Here is a 23,110-nt window from a genome sequence, read left to right as displayed (position 1 = left end):
ACAACAGACTTAACCTAATTACCATTATTAGAAAGTACAGTAAACATTGTTTTATAGTGAATAGTTAGGATAACCAGCTGCATCCACTAAGTACAGAGGCATTACAGGTTAACCTTACATCTGACAGTTTTTCTAAAAAAAATAAAAGTTAACCAGGATTTCTTGCCTTAACTGGTAAATATTCTATGGGTGAAAGTAGAATATTGTGATCCAAAAGAGTTGCACTAGTACAGTATGTATGTAAGGGATTTGTGTGATCAGTCAACGGAGAACAAAGTTAAATAATGCCCTTGCATTGTTTGACTTGTATGTGTCTTATATTCCAAACTTTGCTGGACATTGATGCAATAAAGACACTATGAGAAATCTGCCACATTACAGATCAAATCTATTTGCCACATTACAGATGGACTGTATTTGCAGTAACAAAACTGGAAATAAGCACAACCTGCTATTGGCTAAGTGACAGCCCTTCCAGAGGAAAAGAAACTTGCCCATCTCACTAAATTAGAATATCTTGCCCAAAATTTTGATGATCATAAGCGACCTAATTCATCTTGAGAAGATTTCGCTAATTTTTATAGTTTACTTAAGTATCAACATGTTAACCACAATTAAAGTTACAGCAGTAAATATGGATTGTATACATATGGCAGATAACAATACCAAACTGAATGTCAACCTTACTATGATTTCGGATACTTTTAAGAATTATGAATGAATGAATGATTGGTAGTTTACTGCATACAACACATGGCAAATTCATTTCACTTGTCAACCTAGTTCCAGAGTTTCCAGTAATAATCTTATGTTCATTAGGGCTTTGGAACTGACAAATTGTTTGGTGTTGTCATGTGCTCGGATGGCTAGCCTCTATTCTTGATTAGCTAGATAACTTAAAACTGTACACTACTACTTTACACTTCAATGTCTGCTCAAATTAATAGGCAAGTTAAGTCATGAAGTTCGTGCTACAGTATCTGCTTTCTGATTTAAAACTATTCCATATGAGAAAGCCATCTAGTTTTTTTCCCTGCAACATGTGTCACTTTGAGAATGACAAGGTACTGCGCCGTACTATTTTTGGTTAGTGGTTATATACCCAGGAAAGTAGGATTATCTTCAACAAACAAATAGAATCCTGGGTTCTCTCTCTAGCCAGAACACTAAGAGAAGGCAAACAGAATATTCACAAAGAGGAATTATGCTAACTGCGAAATAATAATAACTGCATTATTATTATTTTGCCATTTCGCACATGAGAGTAACTGCTATCAAGATGTGTTATGGGATAACAGAAGTCAAGACATGTCACCAGGACTCCCATCCTAAAAGTCTAGTAGTGGAATCTCAGTTGAAACACCTGTCAGAAATGTATGCGAACTGTATTTGCCATCACTAACTCCCCCTTACCAGTTAAGTCAAGTTGGTCAGAACACTGTTTTACGCTGCAGAAGGCTACCACGTGTTACTAACTAGTTAAAGTATCATCAGGATAATCACAAATTAGTAATAAGTGATAGGAGTAACATACAAAAGCATTGGACTTTCATCTTTCATACTACGGCAAATAACAATCGGGTTCTAGCCTACCCAAATACAAACTAATAACATTGGACTTTTATCTTTCATACCACAGCAAATAACAATCGGGCTCTAGCCTACCCTTATACGAGCTAATATACTTTGTCATGGGAAAAGCCTAAAATTTAAATCTAATGTAACTTAAAACTTAGGTATAGGTCTGAACTCTTTCATTTTAAGATGCATAGTGAAAGGAGTGCTAGCTAAGCATAACATTTGCTAATACAACCTTTGAACATGTGTCTAACCTATTATTATTTAACCCAATATAACCTATAAACATGTATCACAGTGAGATGGAAATTTTTGTAACCAACAAAGAAATAAAGAGGTGTCACTGCTTGTATGGTGATGAACATGGTATTTTTCCATCAGGGATAGAGAGAGCAAAGTTATTACGTATTAAGTAAAATGTTCACAACTTTTTTGCAAGTGGTTCCTAACTTCTTGGTAGTCCGTCAAAACCTCTTGGTAAAAAAAAAAAAATAAAAATAAATTGTTCATGTACAATTATTTTCATATCTGACATCTAGGGTAAATTCTTAGACACTATGAACTTATGTTCTCAAGGTGAAGTTCCAATACATTTTAACTTTGCCCATTTTCCATCCATGCCAGCCTTCAGTATAAAGTACAAACACAATAATACAAATCAAAGTTTTAAGCCGAGAAAATGGACGTAAAGATATACTTAAAAGTCTCAACTGGAAACGATAAAATGCTAATGGAAATTACACTTACATAGAACTAAAGCAATTTCCAATTCTGAGGTCAGTTTTATCGGGTTACTTCACTGACGAATACAATCACAGTAAACCTGATCTGAAACACTACATATCACTTTCACTGGATGTCGAAAACCTCTGCTGTATGTTCCATAACCACTAACAAATCCTTCAATAAATTCATAACCAGCAATTAACAAATCCTGGAGACTTGTGAAAACTGGATTAGCTTGATAGTAACCAATTAAGTCTCTATTCATAATCTTGTATCAACCACATACGACCGACATATGAAAGCAAACTTTATTAAGGTAAGCTGCAAGGAAGTCTTGAAAAGGAAGCCTAAGCACCTTAAATAAAACTGTCTGATTAGGTATTTGATTGGTAGATCTAGGGTACCTATCTGCGGCGGCCCAGACTATGGCAGTTGCGGTTTTTCTATGCAGTTTTACCTAATGAACAATTATTTTAAGTAATATTTATTCGGACGACTGTAATTAACCCCCAGCGGCCAGTACTAAGCATGGCGAAGTACATTGGACGCCCCAATCCCTAGTGGATGTCGTATCCACGGTTACATTTCTTGCAGACTAATTCTAAAGAATAGTTCTGCACGAACTGCAAGGAACGTAACCGCGGATACGACATCCACTAGAGATTGGGGCGTCCAATGTATTTCGCCGTTTTTAGTACTGGCCCCTGGGGGTTAATTACAGTCATCCGAATAAATATTACTTTAAATTCTTGTTCAGTAAGTAAAATAACGTAGGAAAACGTCAATTGCCATAGACTAGGCCACCGCGGATTGCTTCTGTAGAAATACCATTTGATTAATATCAAAGTTTGGTCTGATGATCTGGCAGTAGTACAGTTTGGTTATTCAGCATTTCTCATTAGGACGAACCTCTTCACTTCATTCTATATGGCACAGAACTAATGATCAGGCTAGTTTGGGGAGTTTGTTTAGGGGGTCTGGCAGCGCCAACTTCCTCATTTGGTTAGGTTAGCACATATTCATGTGTTTTACTCCAGCCTAATTTCTAGTACTCTGGCCTGTATAATACTGGACTGGTAATGTCAACGAAGAGGCAGCAGTCCCCTCCATAGGTTAGGTGAAGACCAGCTCTGAAAAGTTGTATTTCTGTATTTCCCGACACAAAAACCAGTTTGCCCATTGCAGTCACCAGTATTTGTTAAACTTGACCTGAGCAAACAATAGATTAGCCAGCAATGGATTCCAAATCGGTCAAAATAAAAACCTCGTAGAAAAACTTGATTGCACGGCCTAAAATTAACCCTTAACGCTGACTCTAAGACGAGTCCCTTACATTGTAAATAGGCTTAAACGTTCTCAAGCATACAGACTCCTGCAATACGCCAATTACAGCTTTCATATCAATTTCAAGGCTAGAACAGCCAAAAATTATGGCTCTATTATGTTCACTTGTTAACAGTCTACTGCTGCAGACTAGCCTAATTTTGATCGAAGCTTATAAACTCTGAAGAGAATTACCCTAATCATGCATATTTATTATAATGAGCATAGAAACCTCACTATATATACGTTACTGAATAAAATTACCCAGTAATTACCTTTAGGAATGAGAAGGTTCTCGTTTTTAATGTATCGTCTTCAGAGCAAATATGTTCGTTCAACTGGATTTAGGATTACTCAAACTAAGACAAGACCGCATGACGGATTCTGGTGTTCTGACAACCAAGGATCCTCAATCTGAGGTTTTGGCCTTCAGGCCCAGGGCTCTCACTGTTGCCAATTGAGATTATTGGAAACCACCAGAAATTAACTTATATCAATAAAATCCTATAAAAACGCAGTATAGTATATACAATAAAGTGTATGTGTAAGTGTGCATGTGTATGGTACTGACTTTAAATTAATAAAAGACATACTGTAATAAATATACTTCATTACTTAAGAGAGAAACTTATTACAAATGCACAACAGAACCAAAGTATTTTGGATACTCTTTGGCATCATAAACAACGAAAAAAATGAAACATTCTTGGGCTTCATAACAAATCTTGCTACTGTAATAAAACATAAAATAACGAAACATTCATTTGCAAATACTCTTAAAATCAACGTTGGAAGTCACTGCTGTCTTGGACGGTGGCAAGGATACGGCACAAACTAGGTTTTTCAGAGTTTGGGTACTAATTTTCTTCTCTTCATTTATGTCTATTTACTGGAAAGCTTTTTGTCATAAGAACTATAATACAGATTCAGTATTAACAACTGTCATTTTACCCCATCCCTCAGAATTCAGAATCAGTATCATCAACTGCCATTTTCAACTGACTTGAAAATTTATGCATCAAGCTCAGAGAAATGCTAATTTTAGGAAAATGGGATAGCAGAAATTCGTGCCTCGAATATACTATGATTACTCTGCATTTCCCTTCTTATTACCTTAAAAATTAAAACATGACATCAAAAGGGTCTCGATTACCTGATTTTGGCAATTACATTAAAATTATGGGGACTGTTTAAGGGTGTGCTTCAGATATATAATTATTTTCTATAATGATAGCCATTTTTTCTGTCTATCATGAAGTGATTATTTATGGTTCTAGAGTATATCCTGAATTATTTAATATCAATAAACACTATCATTGAATCAAAGCTTCATGGCATCCCCAATATTTCTAATATTACCAGATAAAAGAACTAGAACTAACACAGTTGAATTAGCATCAGGTGACAAAGAGCATCATGAAACAGCGATAACATTTTAATTCTGTTTGATGTTAAAAGACAGTAGCCTGTAGATAAGTAGCATTTTCAAAAATGTTAAGAGAGAGAGAGAGAGAGAGAACGTCGCTTTGTATGATAGCAAATGAAGATGTGGGTATTTCAATTAGACAAGAATTGCTGGAGAAATGGAATTAAGTCTAAAAATAGGTAGACTCCGAGTGGAAACACTTCAAAGAGATTAACTTACTAATCAAAGCCTCAAGGAAATAATGTTCTGGGGGGGGGGGGGGGGGATATGGCTCAAATTCCAAGTCATTGCCATGATACGCTGCAATGATTAAAGTAAAAAAAAAAAAAGTTTTGTGACGACTAACAAACATTCGAACAGAAAAATGAAAGCTCACTCTAATGATCTAAGATAAGAAACCTTTGTAGTCGTGGAAGTAAAAGAGGGTGAAAATATAAGAAACTCCTCACAGACTTGCTGTGCAATATTGGGGTTTTTGGGAGCCACTGCTGTGAGCATCCGTTTCAGCAGGTTTCACGTAAGTTACATATGCAGAGGGCTTCAACTTACCTCCGTTACTGGCGTTAGTAAGAAGATTAACAAGCTACTGCCCTTAATGAAAAAAAATAAGAATGAATCTAATTTCTCCCTACCTGGTCAGGTGTCATTGCTCCCACAATAATCGGCGCCAGCATACTAATACTGAATGCGATGGTATTAGACAAACCTAGCAGAGTACCTATCGAAAGAAAGTATATATGTAAACGGCTTAAGAAAACACAGAATCACGATAATAAAGTGTAAAGGAAAACTACTTATTAGACTTTAATTCCTCACTTTATAGTAGTTCATATTATAATAATATTCAAAAGGATCCACTCAAACAGTTTAGGTAGATTTCGTTAATAATACTCTGTCTACCAGTGTTCAGAGTCAGTAGTTTTAAATACACCAAGTGTGTGCGTTTCTTGAGATACTACTGGTGAATGACTGGTCACTGTCTTATTCGAACTTTTAAGACTAAAATGCTTTCTGATAAGACTACAACATTTTATACATTTGCTTATCTTATTTACCCTAACTTAGTAGCCAGTAAGTATAATATCATAGACAATGAAAAAATATCTCATATAATACCTTATTTAACCCTTTTCTTACATAATTATTTACCTTTGAGCTACATTGCCTTTGCAATATTAAGCTCCTTCTGTACTGCACAAGTCATTCATTTGGTTTAAGTGAACTAGTAAATTTTCCATCGCATGCTGGACTTTCATTCAAATCCATTCGATGTCAATAACTCACCAGCGAAATTCGGAGCCAGGTCCAAATGGTTGGCCAAGTGGCCCGCTCCAAAGGCGCCCAGACATCCCGCGCTGACGGGGAACAAAACAACAGCCCAAGTGATATTGCATCCCACGTAGCCCACAGCAACGAGGATAATTGCAGGGAGGACGAGAGCTGCGTTTGGAACAAAGAAAGGGACTCATCACAAAATGAAGACTTAAGTCGCCTTCTTTTCTCTGGTTTACATGTGTGTTACTGGGGAAAATGTCTTACGCTTCATAACAACAACATCAGACTGAGGATTGTCGTTTAGGACACTTTTCATAATCCCGAGATTTCGGGATAAGCAAAATGTTCGTCCCGGGATATCCCGGGATTCTTGCATCATTTATTTGTCAATTAAAGTGAAAAAACGCAAAAACCTTTTAGAATGTTATCATTTGTTTATTAAAGCATTTTAATGCATTATTTGAAAAAGAATTACATGTACATAAGTCCATACGTTCTTTATAGAAATAAACTTATGAAAATAAAAATGTTCAATGTTCATTACAATAAAATAACTTTTCCTTTAAACTCATATTAAAGTAACTGCCCTTGTAATAAAATAGTAACGAAAATAATCAAAATATGAAAATGTTTTAATAAACTTGTGAAAAAAAATGTTCAGTGTTCATTACAATAAAATAACTAATCCTTTAAATTGATGATAGCACGCATAATCAAGCAATTGCCCAATTGCCCTTGCTTATAATAAAATAAATACTGAAAATATAATTTTGTTAATAACTTGAGAAAATGAAAATGCTTAATGTTCATTACAATAAAATAACTAATCCTTCAAATCATTTATATAACTCAAATTAAAGTAACTGGCCTTGTAATAAAATAATAAGGAAAATATTCAAAATATGACATTTTTTAAAATAAACTTGTGAAAATAAATATACTCAAATGTTCATTACAATAAAATAACTAATCATTTAAACTGATTATAACACTTATATTCAAGTAACTGATCTTGTAATAAAATAATAAAGAAAATATTCAAAATATGACATTTTAAAAAATAAACTCGTGAACATAAATATGCTCAATGTTCATTACAAAAAAATAACTAATCATGTAAACAGATTATAACACTTATATTCAAGACTCTGCCCTTGTAATAAAATAATAGTGAAAATAGTCCAAATATAAATTTTTGTATGCAGAGCTAATCTGACTTATAGTATGAACGCAAAAAGCTTAAACAGTTTACACTTTTATCACCCGGGCGAGTTGGCAGGTGATGTAAAGTCCTGCATATGAAAATGCTCCCTCACCTTCGTCAGATGTCGATGGCACAGATTCTAAAGCAGTTATTTTGATTATTATGTTCGCTGTTTTTTCTCTAGTTTCAAACTCTTTGGCTATACTCTTGTTAATTGACTGACATGGCTGGGTTTATTTTTTTATTAGACTGTTTCTCTTCTTATTCCACTATCTACTTTCTAAGCAAACGTTGGCGCTTGGACAGTTTGTGAATTACATATAAATTTAAACTATAAAATGTAATGAAGAATGTATATTTTCATGATAAAAGATATAAAAAAGACCGGGATCTCCCTGGAATTTTCCAGGACACAAAATCGACGGGTTCCAGGGATCCAGGGAAACAGTCACTACAGTAGGCTATAGACAAGCTTTGCAACTTACAGACTGTAGCAAAAATCCTTCGTGAGGTCGATCTTGTGATGTAGTTGCGAGTGAGGAGGTAGTCTCCGACGCAGCCACAGGTTGTACTACCCAGGAATTGGGCCAAAAATGGCAGAGAAGAAAGTAGCCCATTCTGCAATAGTCAATGTTTAATGTCACAGGGATATCAATCGCAGTGGCTGAGCTATAGCTGTGTTGAAATGAGGAATTAGTGACTTACGTCATTGTGGCTTTGATATCCTTCAAGTTCTTTCGGGCGAGTTTTATCCACAAATCAATAAAACAGTTCTACAGACATTAAAATATATCCCCCATTCTCTAAATCTATGCTAACCTCGCCATAATTTATGGAACACTTCCTGCGCATAAACATTTCTGGTTCAAATCCAACTAACTGAGACACTTACATATGTTACATATATATTTAGTGATATCCACTAACTTCTAACCAGCAAAACACTTCCAAGATCACTGCTTTCTACGAGATTTTGACTATATATATCAATCTGCTGCTTATTACTAAACAAGTCACTTAAAACTACTAATACGTGGCTCGCTACTACGCACGTTACTAGTTGGCATCCAAATAATAATTTTCAAGCGCTTGAATTATAAGGTGGTCACTTACATTCCTGATGGAGAATCCAAGAACGCTGTCCATATACGTCGGCAGTTGTGTGAGGAGCAACGTGAAACAGAACATGCCACCCACGTGGGCCATGTTTATAGCCCACAGTGGTAGACTAGTCATGAATGCACACCAGGGCGTCTGATTAGGCTGACAGAAAAGAGGAATGAGACATAATTTCTGAAATAATGGTGATGTTTTGCAGACTTTCACAGCTCCAGGAGACTCATCAACAATGTTATCAATTGTCCTGTTTTATGTTAAATTCAAAGATTTGTTTCCCGAGGGCAAATTGTCCTTGCATGCGCTTACGTATGAGAGAGAGAGAGAGAGAGACAGACAGACAGAGAGAGAGAGAGAGAGAGAGAGAGAGAGCAGTGAATTACCTTCTGCTTTGTAGTTCCATCTGATATAGATTCCAGGATATACTCCCTCTCCTTTTCCGAAATCCTTGGGTGGTTGCTCGGCGAATCGAACATGAGGAGACACCAAAATGCAATCCAGACGATGGCAATGGCCCCGCAGATATAGAACACCGCCTCCCACCCCAAGGAGTCGATGATCACGCCACACATCGGCAAGGTTATTATTGTGCCCAGACAGTTGCCTGTTGAAAAAACGCCTTGTTAGAGAAAGATGGAATGTAGTCCAAGAGAAGAGAAGAAAAAAAAATTACCCTCCCACATGCTGTTGCGTTTGGGCCTTCGTTTTACAACAGTATTTACAGTGAGCAAGAATAGATAAAAGATCTGTAAAAAAAAAAAAGCACACTAACAAACAAGTCAGAGATACTAACGCTTCTCTTTGCTTCAAATGTTAGTCCCCAGAAATTTAAAATTATTTCCTTTTTCTTTTACAAAGACCCACGTAAACAGACTGTCAGCGTTAGTAGCTATTGGCTTTTCAATCAAGTGAGGCTGCGTTCATTCTAATCACCTACCGCCTTTCGCCCCCCCTTCTACTGCCAAGCTTTGGAATTCTCTTCCTGCTCCTGCTTTCCCTAACTCTCTAACCTCCTTTCTTTAAAGAAGGCTGAAGATCGATTACTTCCTTCGTGGTTAAGCTTCATGCTTCCTCCTTCCCTCTCTTCCTCTTTTTCGGGCCTGGGCTACAAATGGAACGACGTCGTTGTAGCTCTTGCAGGTAGAATAAGGTGGCCTTGTTCCAGGAAGAGCCCGTGCACCTTTAAATGCTTTAAGTACCTCGTAAAATCGTTCTTTGAGCACCACTATATATTTAAGACGGTGGTTCCTGGATTTCAAACGATTATCAACAACATCTTCAGAGACCTCTGGTCAGTGTACTTTTATCACTGATCAGATGAGAAACTCGTCATTTTTTATCTACTAAACAAAACTAATAAATATATCTGCCAGGCTTCCGAGAAGAAAGGACTCTTGCAGTTATGGATAAGGCATGAAACCCTTTATAAACAGATAAAACACAGAGAGAGAGAGAGAGAGAGAGAGAGAGAGAGAGAGAGAGAGAGAGAGAGAGAGAGAGAGAGGGAGAATTTTCGCATATCTGTATGCTAGTCTTATTTCCACAGCCATGAAATTTAGAGTACCCGAGAAATTAAGAAAGTTACTGGACCCTGAAATGTAACTCACCCATGTAGGTAATGGAGATGAATCTTGGTCTTTCCAAAGGCGGTATCCATCTAGCAACCAGAACGTGCATTGACGGGTAGACGACGCCCTGTTCAAACGTAGAAAAAAAAAATCATTAAGTATTGCTACTGACATTTCCCTTCACACACAAATCCTCTACGTACATCTTCAGCATCTTCGCTGTGACTCATCAACTTCTCAAATGGTTGGTCTTGGACTGGCTCGGCCTTAATTTTCATTCAAAAAATCATTAAGTATTGCTACTGAAATTTCCTTTCACACACAAATCCTCTACGTACATCTTCAGCATCTTCGCTGTGACTCATCACTTCTCAAATGGTTGTTCTTGGACTGGCTCGGCCTTAATTTTCATTCAATTCTTATTCACAATTAATATTAACTGACGAAACACCATCAAAGAAAGAATTCAAATCATTTTCATAATAGGAGAAAAATCCCGAGTTAGCTAACACATACGGACTTCTAGACGACAAACAACCATAACAAAGCAGTGAGTGTTTGGTTATTCTTGCTAAGAGCAGTGTCAGATATGTCGATTATTATTACTAAATAATAACAATAATAATAATGGTTGCAGGTCCACAATAATATAGCTGTGTGAGAGTTGATGTTCTTTAATAAGTAACAATAGTTTTCGAACCTTGTACTACCACTGGCACTTGTCCTGCTCAGAAGTTTACTTCGACGAATTTTTAGTCACAATGTTCACTTGACTGACGATGAACCTAGCACAATGTTCGAAAGCTATTGCTATTTATCAAAGAGCATCATCTCTCACACAGATGTATTAATGTGGAACGGCAACCATTATCATCATTTTCGACACGGAAAACTGTCCCCAATTAGAATATATAAATAATAATATGCAAGGTCATAAACGTGAAGAGACCATCATGCAATAAGATGGCTATGCACGAAAAAAGTGTGTATTGCATGGTAAACCTTTGTATACATTTTTAAATGCGTAATATGTCACGCCCACATTCCTTACCTGTGCAATGCCAATCAGTATTCTGATCAGGATGAGAGCGACGTAACTGAACCTAGCAGCTACGGGCGTGAAGAGTGTCAGAATACCGCTCAAAAGGATGGATCCTCCAAATACGATCTTCGTTCCGTACAGCTCGGCCAAGCGTCCGCCTGGGATCTGCGGGAATGGAGAATTATTCACTGAATAGCTTACTTACACCGTCACAGGAAGAGCTAAAATCATCAATGTTGCAGAAAATATAATGTTGGATTTTGAAATATAAATATGAATTGCTTGTAAAGTAAGCCTATTATGAAACAACACTGTCACGGATCTCAACTGTATATGAAAGGTCATTGTTGATAGCTCGACTTAACCTGTCGTTGCTTTCATCAAGAAAGAAAGGAAGAGAACATAAAATCATAACAGAATGCAAGACTTCTAAGTTTCTAACTAAAAGAGAGGACCAATACTGAAGTATCTGTAAGAAGGATGTGTAGCTATTCATCTGGAGGTTAATAAAAGAGGAATAACGAAAATATACTGAAGTAACTTATACAATAACAAAGACATTCTTCTAAAACTAAGAAAGAGCGTAAGCATAAATTAATTATGTAAGAAAAGTGTAGATAATATCAACTGTAAAATGGAGGAAGACCGATGATCGTAAATATGATTATGGGCAGAGAGATTCCTAAACCCTTTTGTCATGAAATGCCACACATTTCTGGAAATCTATTCTAACCTGGGAAAATCTCTCTGGTATACATGACTGTCATGCCAAAGGTTTCTTTGAAAACCAAGATTTTCTTCTTTTAAGAAGGCAACTTTACATGGAAGAAAAGGTTTTTTTTCTTTATTTAGCTGATAGGTAAGATGGGAGAAAGAGGAGTACGGGCAGTTACCTATCTAAACATGGTAGGGAATAGTTTAGAAAAATTAAGTATTAGTAAGAGTAATGTCAAGTGTGGTTCATCCACAATTTTATTTGGGTAAGGTACAATTTTTCTAACTATGGCCTGAATATTAACATATTACAATAATGATTTTACATTATAAGAACATGGTGAATTATTTGGATTACATATTTTAAATAAGTTAGAATTTCGAGTTTGAAACATACCCATATCTTTAAGGTTAAAAAGTGTCGTCAATAGTACATTTTTTCCTTAGAATGACTAGAATATTCGCAAATCTCATTATTTACCAGTTTATAAATCTGTGACAGTAAAAAAAAATCAAAGTACGTCCTCTCGTTTAAGAACGGACAATCTTTTGATAAAATCACAATTTTTAAAAGTAAATTGTACTTTTCCTAACTATACAAACCTGATGTCCTTTACATAAGGAATTCTCGCTACGCTGAAAGTAATTCCTTTACATGAGGAATTACTTTCAGCGTAGCTGGAATTCCTTATGTAAAGGACCGAGGGTTTGTATATCGTGTAGGAACAACTACATTTTCACTTGTCCCAGAGGATATTTTCAAAGACACCTGTTGCGTATCAGTAGAGATTTCAATATTTGCACTGAATGTATAAAGCCCAACTTTCAAGTAAAATTTCTCCTTGCATTGTGGAATAAGAATATAATAAAGGATACTAATCACACTTAACCTACAATAAAGACGCTGGTTTGTGGCCTAAATTTAGCCAGCTCCAAGGGTCCCTGAACTGGTACTCTGTCGGTTTGAAAAGCAGAGACGTTCCAGATGGGGCGTCTGGTCTTACTACTCAGCGCTACCAAACAGAACTCTCTCTGTACTGCACTTTCATGACATTCGAGCATATCAGACTGGGTCAAGGACCCCAACAAAATATAAAGTGTAATGTTACACATAATCATGTAAACAGTCCATATATGTAACTAGCCATTGCATAGGGAATTCTCTCTCTCTCTCTCTCTCTCTCGCACATTCTACCCCTCAGACGCATGCGCTCACTCATTTATTCTCTTACAAACACACACACACACACACACACACACACACACATATATATATATATATATATATATATATATATATATATATATGATATGTATATATATATATATATATAGATAGATAGATAGATATTTACATGTGTGTGTGTACTTCACCATGAAGAAAGACAAGACATTCACGCTTTAATTTTACCCCAAAGTTTCGTTCGCCATCAAATGAAAACCTGAATTTGCTTTCTTCCTCTACAGATTATGATCTTTTTTCGTTTTTGTCATTACACATCAGACTCTGCTCCATTAAATATATCTCAAACTCTCTCCAATTACAGCCTGCTTTTACAAGAGGTTGCAAAGCAAATCAGCTTTGTAACCGTGATTTTTGAAAAGTAAACTTTAATATACCCAAAAAGACTCCAGGCGAAAAAAGTTACGTATATCTTAGTTTTATCAGACCACTGAGCTGATTAACAGCTCTCCTAGGGCTACTGGCCCGAAGATTAGTAGATAATTTTACGAAGTTATGAAACAGTTGGTTACTTAACAACAGGACTTACAGCCTATTGTGGGATCCGAACCACATCCAAAAATGAATTGCTATCAACAGAAATAAATAACTCTGATTTCGCCTTGGTAGAGCGGGGAACAGAACCTGTAACCGACTCGTCCGACGAGGAACTCAAGGCGTTTAGGCGAAAGGGCGTAAATAGTAATTTCTTTAAAGTTTCTTCATTTGAATTACAAATAAAATAGTTTCCTTTATTCTCCATTTTATTAAATTGCATTACTTTTTAACGAAGCAACGGCTAATCGATATTTGCCAGAGAGGGTAAGACCTATCTGTCACACTCAACACTTGATCAAAGTTTTCCTAATCTCATTTTTCTAATGACCACCATCACTGTGACGCGAGATTACAATTTTAAACCTTTCAATGAACCTATTCCAATATCTTATGTTTGGTAGCAATCATAAATCTGCATCATGAATGGCCGACCCTAATTTTTCATAACATCTGTAGTTATCGATTTTCAAATATACATTTATTTTAGTCACTATTTCGTTTAATAAAGTTTTTCGAAGATTAAGTATAAGGAATTAAAATCAGATCATTGGTCCATCTCATATTATCAAAGTTTCTAGATTTCGATTATAGATTATAAAGCTAAAATATATTTCCAGTTTTTTTCTGTGAATGAAAAGTAACCTACGGAGCGTAATGCATTTGGCAGGAATTTTCAACATTTATGATATTGACCGGATTCTAAAGGTCGCCTTTTGATGACGGGATTGGTAAAAAAAAACATATGATTTAGAGGATTATTATTATTATTATTATTATTATTATTATTATTATTATTATTATTATTATTATTATGATGATGATGATTATTATTATTATTATTATTATTCTAAGGGGTCCGCAATAATAAAAAATGTTGCGAGTTCGTGTATAATTTTAACTGTCTACAAAAAGCTTTCGAACCCTTCCCTGGGTTCCTCTTCAGTCCAAATGAACAATTAGGCACAACATGTACTGAGTTGAATTTGAAAATAAACAAACAAGAGTCGCTGAAGATTGTTGACACCAGTCGTTAGGTCGTTTATGGAACAGGTGATGAAGAAAGAAGGCAGTTAACTCCAACTAGGTGATTTCCTCTCCCCTGGCAATCCTTAGAACATATATATACTCTCGCGATAGAGAGTTTTTCCCAACTAATAATAATAATAATAATAATAATAATAATAATAATAATAATAATTATTATTATTATTATTATTGTTATTATTATTGTTATTATTATTAATTAGCTTGTTTCGTGCGAAAAAAACTCTATAGACGCCCGCCGTTTATCGCCACGGCATCACAATTCTCTGCTTTCATTCGCTACTGAACAGCAAATGAATGGTTGACTTCACGTATAAAGGACTTCAAAGTAAGACCATCGCCTTCTGTGGATTCCCCCATCGATCCTTTGGAGGTCACGGATGTGAAATGTGGCTCCGCCCGGCGCCCACCCCCTTCCCACCCCACGACCCTCAGAACGGAACTAAAGGCGTTAAGACAAGCTAAGTTTTAGGAGTTAGGACAAGCTAAGCTTTTTGGTGAAAGACGCCAAACAAAAAATGTAATGTGCATTGTGGGGTGAGAGTGAGTTAGCAGTGACAGGAGTTAGACCACTTGGACTATATAAGTTACATTTAACTGATCTATGGACGTAAAATCGCGGTGCAATGAACGCTTAATTTCATTACTAGCTGCGCCAAGAGTAACAGCAAAAGGCCAACTTATTGTACAAGAACAAACTCACACAGCTCTCTTGATATTTCATAAATTTTCTAAATCCTCTGAAAGTCAGAATAAAAACAGAAATACAGTAATCCATTTCACTTCCTATTATGATTGTCAAAGGATTTCATTGGAATTCATATGAAAAGTTGTAGAAAACCGAGATATCAGGTTACTGTTCATGGGAGACGTACGAATAAGCATGGAGGGAAAAATTCGAATGAAAGAGATGCTTTAAGGGAAATGTATAGGGGCAGAGAAAGATGGTATAGTGAGTGAGTTTAGAGGGAAGGGATGCAGGGGAACACCAGGGGGAGGGGGAGGGGTCAATAAGGAAAAGAGTAGAACTGGAGGAGAAGGGTCAGTTCAAGTTAGCAAGGCACTTCAGGTTCACTAAACACCTATTACTAGCATCCCGTATACCTGTCCACGTAGTCCCAAACATGTATTCTTGCGGGTACGTGGAGGCCTTTAGTACGAGAGGTGGCTGTAGGCCGTGGGGGACGGGGGCGGCGGAGGGACGTTGTTAGGGCACTAGGCAATGGAAAAAGAGTATTACTATGTAGGTCCGTCACCAACATCATAAATAGTTTTCTAAGAACATTTCAATGCTTCATTCGATACACAAACTACTCATAATAATAATATTAATAATAGTAATACAAATGACAGAAAAACAAGACTTAGTTAAGGAAAATGTAAGTTCAGTGCCCGCTTACTAGTACTGATAAAACCTAGTTGGAATAATTTTCATGATCAAATTATAAGGTGAAGACACCTCGTACGTGACTTGCATGACGGCAAAAGGGCGTGTGATGCAGTCAAGAAATTCTGAAGAGAAGTCCTTAAACGGCATTCGTTATTTGGAGAGAGAGAGGAGAGAGGAGAAGAGAGAAGAAAAGAGAGAGGAAGAAGAGAGAGAGAGAGAGAGAGAGAGTCCTTGAATATCAATAGCCAACAGAAATAAAAAGAGATAAGAAATTGGTCAAAGACAACATCGCAACACTGAATGCAAATGAGTAATCAGATATAACTAATCCTATGAATTCAATGTTGCAATGTCGTCTTTGAGCAAGTTCTTATCCATCTAATTATCTATCTATCTGTTAATATACATACACACACACACACACACACACACATATATATATATATATATATATATATATATATATCATACATATATATATTGTTTAAGGGCATGGCCCGGGGCTAGATGTGATATGAGAGCTGGAGGGATGGCTCTGCGTTATATCTTTAAGATAAGGCAACTGACTAGGGGTGGCCGAACACAATGTGATAAAAAAAGGGGGAACTTGGGTGAACTCAAGATAATACCATGGTAACAAATAAGGATTCAAGGTAAAAATGTATCCACTTAACATATAATTGACTAAGGTATCAGAAGAATGAAATATATACGGGAGCTATCAATAAAGCCCAGTGGCCCTTTATGACTATGGTAATAATTACAATCACAACGCAAGAATGCCACGCTACTTTAAGTAATACTCTCTCTGCCTAAATAGGCTAATCATAGTTCATAAATGGGAAATAGGGTCCTTAGGTAATACAGGGTGGAGTGCTAAGCAAGGTTGGATCACACTGGGGTTTCCGAGAAACCTAACTGGACATGTCACTGGCAGTAAGTAAAATGGTTGGCACCGTTGACCTACAGATGATTATCACACAACAGGCACTCACAACACGGATGTACAATGCAGGGAATGACAAGTGAGGCGTTACATGAATGAGTTATAAAATGAAAACCAAACACCACAAAGTCTTTACACTGAAAATACACAAAATCACTGAATTGCTACAGGAGCAGTAAATTATGGTAACCTTTGTATGTAATCTAGTTATAAGGCAAAAGTATTACATCCACAGTCAAAATTTTCAGGAATCTGTGAATGGAAAAAGGTAACAGGTAAATGGATATAGGAACAGCAGAACAGGTGGAAAAATCAACTATAATTAGAAATGGTGACGGAAGCCTTTATCAGGGAGTCACTGGCGGTTACCCGTCCAAGGACTGACCAGAATTCATGAAGCCCGAGTCATGAAGAATCTAACTGATAAAAAATAAGACCTTAAATCATTACAGACTTACACTCGTGATGACGTACCCGTAGAAGAATCCCCCGAGGACCATCCCTTTTTGGGGGCCTGTCAACAGTAGCTGGTCTGTCTGTTCTGCCAATGCATCCTGAAGGAGGAATATGTGAGTTGAATATAGAATTCAGGCCAAAAGCCAAGCGCTGGGACCTATGAGGTCATTCAGCGCTGAAATGGAAATTGACAGTAAAAGGTTTGAAAGGTGTAACAGGAGGAAAACCTCGCAGTTGCACTATGAATCAAGTTTTAGAAGAGGGTGGAAAGTAAGTTGAAGAAAGAGAATATGAAAGGAGATACAGTAAAAGGAACGACAGTGGTTGCAGCTAGGGGCCGAATAGCGCTAAACGTTCTAGTAACATAAGACAGATGCGGATAAAATAAACTTAAATTTTTTTTATTATAGATTGAGGACATAAAGTGAAAATAGTTAGGAAAACGGAAATGTAACTAATTTGTGTCTGTAAAATTCGAATTAACGCCCAGAGAATTTACAGTTGTTTTAGGTAAAGCCGGTCTTATACCAGAATGGGCACTTGCACAAAGGTGGCCCTTAAGTGTAGTAAGGTGTTGAAGGGAATAAGAGGCCTGGTGTTGACTACGGGAGTCGGACAACCAAACGAAAAGAAATGCCAAAACTTTGCTCTGACCCTCTCACCTTATAAATCATGTTTTCAACCTTCATATAAAATAACATTAATAACATTAAAATAATAGTAATATCAGGTAAAGATCCTCTGGGACTATAGTATCAGAACAGATAGGGTGATACGTCCCTATAGACTAGACGTGACGTTGATTGGCAAAATCAAGAAGAAAATATCATTGATGTCGCAAAACCATGGGACACCAGAGTAGATGACGAAGAAAGAGAAAAAAGTATTAAGTAGCAAGACCTGAAAATAGAAATGAGAAGGATATGGGATATGCTAGTGGAAATTATACCCATAATCATAGGAACTAGGCACGATTCCAAGACCCCTGAAAAGGAACCTGGAAAAACTAAATGCTGAAATAGCTCCAGGACTCATGCAAAAGTGTGCTACTAGAAACAGCGCACATAGTAAGAAAAGCGATGGACTCCTAAGGAGGCAGGAAGCAACCCGGAACCCCACACTATAAAATCTACCCAGTCGAATAGGATGACTGTGATAGACAACAAGAGCAACAAAAAATAATATATAATAACTCCTAAACAAATTCACTAAGTGAATGTAAGTTACATCACAACTCAATCAGGCCTATTCCATTACATCTCATTATAACTTCACGTCTCTATAATCTCATTATCTTCTATCAATCACCTTTCAAGAATAACACCGTTATTCTTGGAAGAAACCTTTTTGGATTCTGAAGAGTACTGCAAGTATTCGTCCTTATTAGAATGTGGATAAGGATAATGTTTCATTTAATAAAAGTTTGAAAGCGGTGTGTGCCTACATTATAATCATGAATATCTGAGTACGAAGACTCAACTAATATATTATGAAACATCACGCTATGGATGATGCACTTTTATTTATTCATTTACAATTTTTGTCTTAGGAGACATCTGTTAGCTGAATAAACTATTACGGATGAAGCACTATTATTTGACATTTAAAATATTCAACAGATCATTTACATTAAACAAATAATTTATAAATGAAAAAGGAATTTTTTAAAACTTTCAGATCAGGGCTAAGTGAGTCTGATAGCTTACCTCCTCGTAAGTCGGATTATCGACTTGTGTTATATTGTTTTGTAGTAATTCATAACCATCGAAAGAAATGTTTACGGAAGACGATTCTACCACGTCAAGCTGAAAAAGGAATTAAGAAGCAATCTGTAAATTAAACATCTTGTTTGTTAATATGACAAAACTACAAAAGGTCGTCTGATTTTCTGTATAACTCTTGCATTTTCGGCTAATGAAACAAGGCAAAGGAATTCAATTATTTAGGAATAGAATGGCAAGAGAAGGATTTGGATAGAAACTCAACAGACAGAAAAAGGGAGACTTAGTACTATTTGTACTCGAGGAATGTGATTCAAATCTCAAGAACTCTGATAAGGGAGCAAAACCAACAAGAAAAAGGTAAATTTAAGAATGTGCAAGTAAAACAAAAACAATTAAACAGATAACTCAAGAAAAGTATAATCCCAATACATAAAGAGATCAACAATTACAACCAGAATTTACTCATGAATAAACACTTACAAATTATAAATAAGAAAGCGTAAAAGTTAATGACAAACTTCTAGCCTCATCGAAGTCCTTGAGAACTTCTATAACAAATTTGATAACGCCAATTCACCCAGTCATTGACCCGTTGCCGCTCATCCTACTAATGTCTTTCGCAGGCTTCTGATCAATGTTCAATGCTGCTTAAGTTTACAAGCAGGGAGGCCACAGATAAAGACTAAGACTAAGTCTCAAGCTGCAACGTTACCGGAAACATGGCCTTTCATATAAGCAATTCCCATGAAATGTCAGGTATGTGCGCCTGAGCAGAGTAAAAGGGATGGCTGTGCGTTTTTTTTTTTTATCACGTAATTTCCAAAATGTGAAATGGCCACTAGGGAGATCCTCTCTCGTTCGATGTAGGTTACTAATATGAAGGATTAATCCTGGTGATAAAGATATAAGGAACTTTGCTAACTGAGCATTCATTTTGCCAAAGAGATGACATGATTTCACACATGACGATTCAAAGAATATACACAGATGGAAAATATAATATCAACATGAATATTAACAACTTTACCGGACACATAAAACACATGAACACATACAAAATATATAACAAATAATATGTCCTCTAAATACCAATATATATATATATATATATATATATATATATATATATATATATATATATATATATATATGAAAAACGTGGACAGCATTCCAAAACCTCACCTTTTGACAATAGGACCGCTTAATTTCCGGGGAATTGTTAAGCGTTGAAGTTGTCGGGGTCCGAACCATGGCCACAATGGCTACAGAGAGGTTCACTCGCAGCATATACAGAACCATGACACCTGTAGCTACCAACATCCCAACCGACACCCTCGCTGGTACTGTAGCGTTTTGGAAAAAGAAAAAGAAATGATTACGAACGTTTGTTACGGACTGAGGTTTTATCTATTTTTTTATAGAAAAATAAATTCAAGTGTTATTCTTCATGTTCAAAGTCATGTTCATGTATCGTCACGTGTTCTTTGTTTGTACATTGTATTAATTTTCTCTCTCTCTCTCTCTCTCTCTCTCTCTCTCTCTCTCTCTGAGTTAGCTTACTCCCTCTTTTTCAGCTTAAGCCCAGTTATAACTATCTATTTTATATATAGGAAAATCTAAAGTTTACCATTTTTTCTTTTCAATTCTGGAGAAATAATTCTCTCTCTCTCTCTCTCTCTCTCTCTCTCTCTCTCTCTCTCTCTCTCTCTCTCTCTCTCAGCTTACGCCCTCTCTTTCAGCTTAAGCCCAACTTATCACTATCAGTCTTGTATAAAGGAAAATCTAAAGTTTACCTTCACACTTCACCTTTTTCGTTCTGGAGAAATAATTCTCTCTCTCTCTCTGTGACAATTCATTTGCATGAAAGAGAGACATATAATACATATACTTACGTGTAGGATGCTGACGCATGCAATTCTTTCGTTGCAAATATAGCTACCTAAAAATATTTTTTGCCTGTTTTATTCTCACACCGAGCCAGTATGCGGCTCACATCAGTGGAAGCTTCCTGCCTACTTAGACGTCTCGTCCTCATCTTCAATTTCCTGGTATTCCTCTCTAGGGGCACTGTCTTCGTAACGGCCTAACCTGTCATTTTATTTCTGTCGCCCCATTGAGTTAAGCCCCTTAGGGAGCTCATGACAGAGCGACGCGATTCTTTAATTTTGAATAGACAATTTAAGAACAGGAATACATAATAAAAAAAAACGATTAAATATTATCCCTCTCTCTCTCTCTCTCTCTCTATCTCTCTCTGAAATGAAATGATATCTAGAAATGTAATCGTAGATTTTATTTGGATGTTTACATTAACAATTTAACATCATGAATACATAATAAAACAAACTTAAATATTAGCCCTATCTCTCTCTCTCTCTCTCTCTGAAATGAAGTGCTATCTAGAAATGTAATCGTAGATTTCATTTGCACATTTACATTAACAATTTAACTACATAAATACATATTAAAACAAACTATTAAATATTAACTCCCCCCCCTCTCTCTCTCTCTTCTCTCTCTCTCTCTCTCTCTGTGAAATGAAATGCTATCTAGAAATGTAATCGCAGATTTCATTTGTATGTTTACATTAATAACAACTCTGGCTTCAAAATAACTATCAGCCATCAATGGAAGAAGAATTTGCTCGAGGGGATTATATTTCTTTATCTAAGGTGATGATATTTGCAGACATTTCCTGTCAGTCAACGGAACGATCCATCTTCTTTGATAAGACACCCGTTTGAAATCCATTCCGAGTGAAACCCAACACCCATTAAACTGAGATGCTATGATCGATTTGATTGACAGCCATTACGTAGACAAGGGAAAAAAAGTGTAATACAAGCACAGTGAAAGCGGCTCAGTGGCGTGGTCGGTATGGTGTTGGCTTGTCACCCCTTTGGATGCGAGTTCGATTCTCGGGCATTCCTTTGAGGAGTGAGAGATGTGCATTTCTGGTGATAGACGTTCACTCTCGACGTGGTTCGGAAGTCACTTAAAGCCTTTGGTCCCGTTGCTGAATAACCACTGGTTCCATGCAACGTAAAAGCACCATACAAACAAACAGACATACACAGTGATGACGTAGGGGAAAAGCAGGTGGGGCTTGGATGGGGTAGAATAAAACCACTTGCAGGGGAAAAGTTAAAATGAAGTAGAAGTGAGCAGAGAAGACGCACTCGCCTTATTGTTGACATTGAAAGACGTTACTCTTTACATAACCATGGAGAATGTGTATAATCAATCATTTATAACCAATATTAAGTGCCGAGTTAAAGATGAGTTTTCGTAATGAAAATCATTATTCGTGGTCTATAATAGACACGTCATATCGCTCTCACTAGAATCTACCATTCAATAAGCAGCATCTAACAGAAGAAATGAATCTGTTAAATATTTTTTTACAAGGCCAATGTGAATCGCGCTACATATCTAATCCCATAAACTTACCTTGATACAATTACGTTTTTCCTTCAGGATCGCGCAACGACGCGTCGGTCGCGCAAATGCGATAAGACAGAATTACGATCTCCTTCAACTGATTTGCCTGATTTTAAAAACTACAAAAAAATAAATAAAAAATAAAACAAACTGCAAAAAAATATAAATAAATAAATCATAATAATAATAATAATAATAATAATAATTTAACATTAAGAATGAAAGGAATATTCGCTCGATCACCTTTGATTGTTTTTACTCCGTTGGTTCTTTTGGGCCTTATAGTGAGTGACACACTGCCGTTTACATTGGTGGAGACCCATCAAAGTACTACCCAAAACCACATTAGAAATACTA

The 23,110-nt window shown here is 36.4% G+C and overlaps 1 protein-coding gene across 2 annotated transcripts in view; it reads right to left on the bottom strand.

Annotated features, from left to right (window-relative positions):
- Positions 1–23,110, bottom strand: part of LOC135215341 (sialin-like) — a 76,256-nt gene that overhangs the window by 7,417 nt on the left and 45,729 nt on the right. For both annotated transcript variants that reach the window (XM_064249908.1, XM_064249901.1), the window contains exons 2-11: positions 20,495–20,655; positions 19,295–19,393; positions 17,591–17,686; positions 11,268–11,423; positions 10,256–10,343; positions 9,032–9,252; positions 8,646–8,795; positions 8,018–8,150; positions 6,338–6,493; positions 5,686–5,771 (exon numbers count right to left, since the gene is read on the bottom strand). In XM_064249908.1, the coding sequence (XP_064105978.1) occupies positions 5,686–5,771; positions 6,338–6,493; positions 8,018–8,150; positions 8,646–8,795; positions 9,032–9,252; positions 10,256–10,343; positions 11,268–11,423; positions 17,591–17,686; positions 19,295–19,393; positions 20,495–20,655 (1,346 nt within the window). The remainder of the gene's footprint in view (positions 1–5,685; positions 5,772–6,337; positions 6,494–8,017; positions 8,151–8,645; positions 8,796–9,031; positions 9,253–10,255; positions 10,344–11,267; positions 11,424–17,590; positions 17,687–19,294; positions 19,394–20,494; positions 20,656–23,110) is intronic.

The sequence above is a fragment of the Macrobrachium nipponense genome, chromosome 19 (genome assembly GCF_015104395.2).
Source record: "Macrobrachium nipponense isolate FS-2020 chromosome 19, ASM1510439v2, whole genome shotgun sequence".
NCBI lineage: Eukaryota > Metazoa > Arthropoda > Malacostraca > Decapoda > Palaemonidae > Macrobrachium > Macrobrachium nipponense.
The sequence above is the reverse complement of the archived record's forward strand: the minus strand, read 5'-3'. Positions and strand labels throughout refer to the sequence as shown.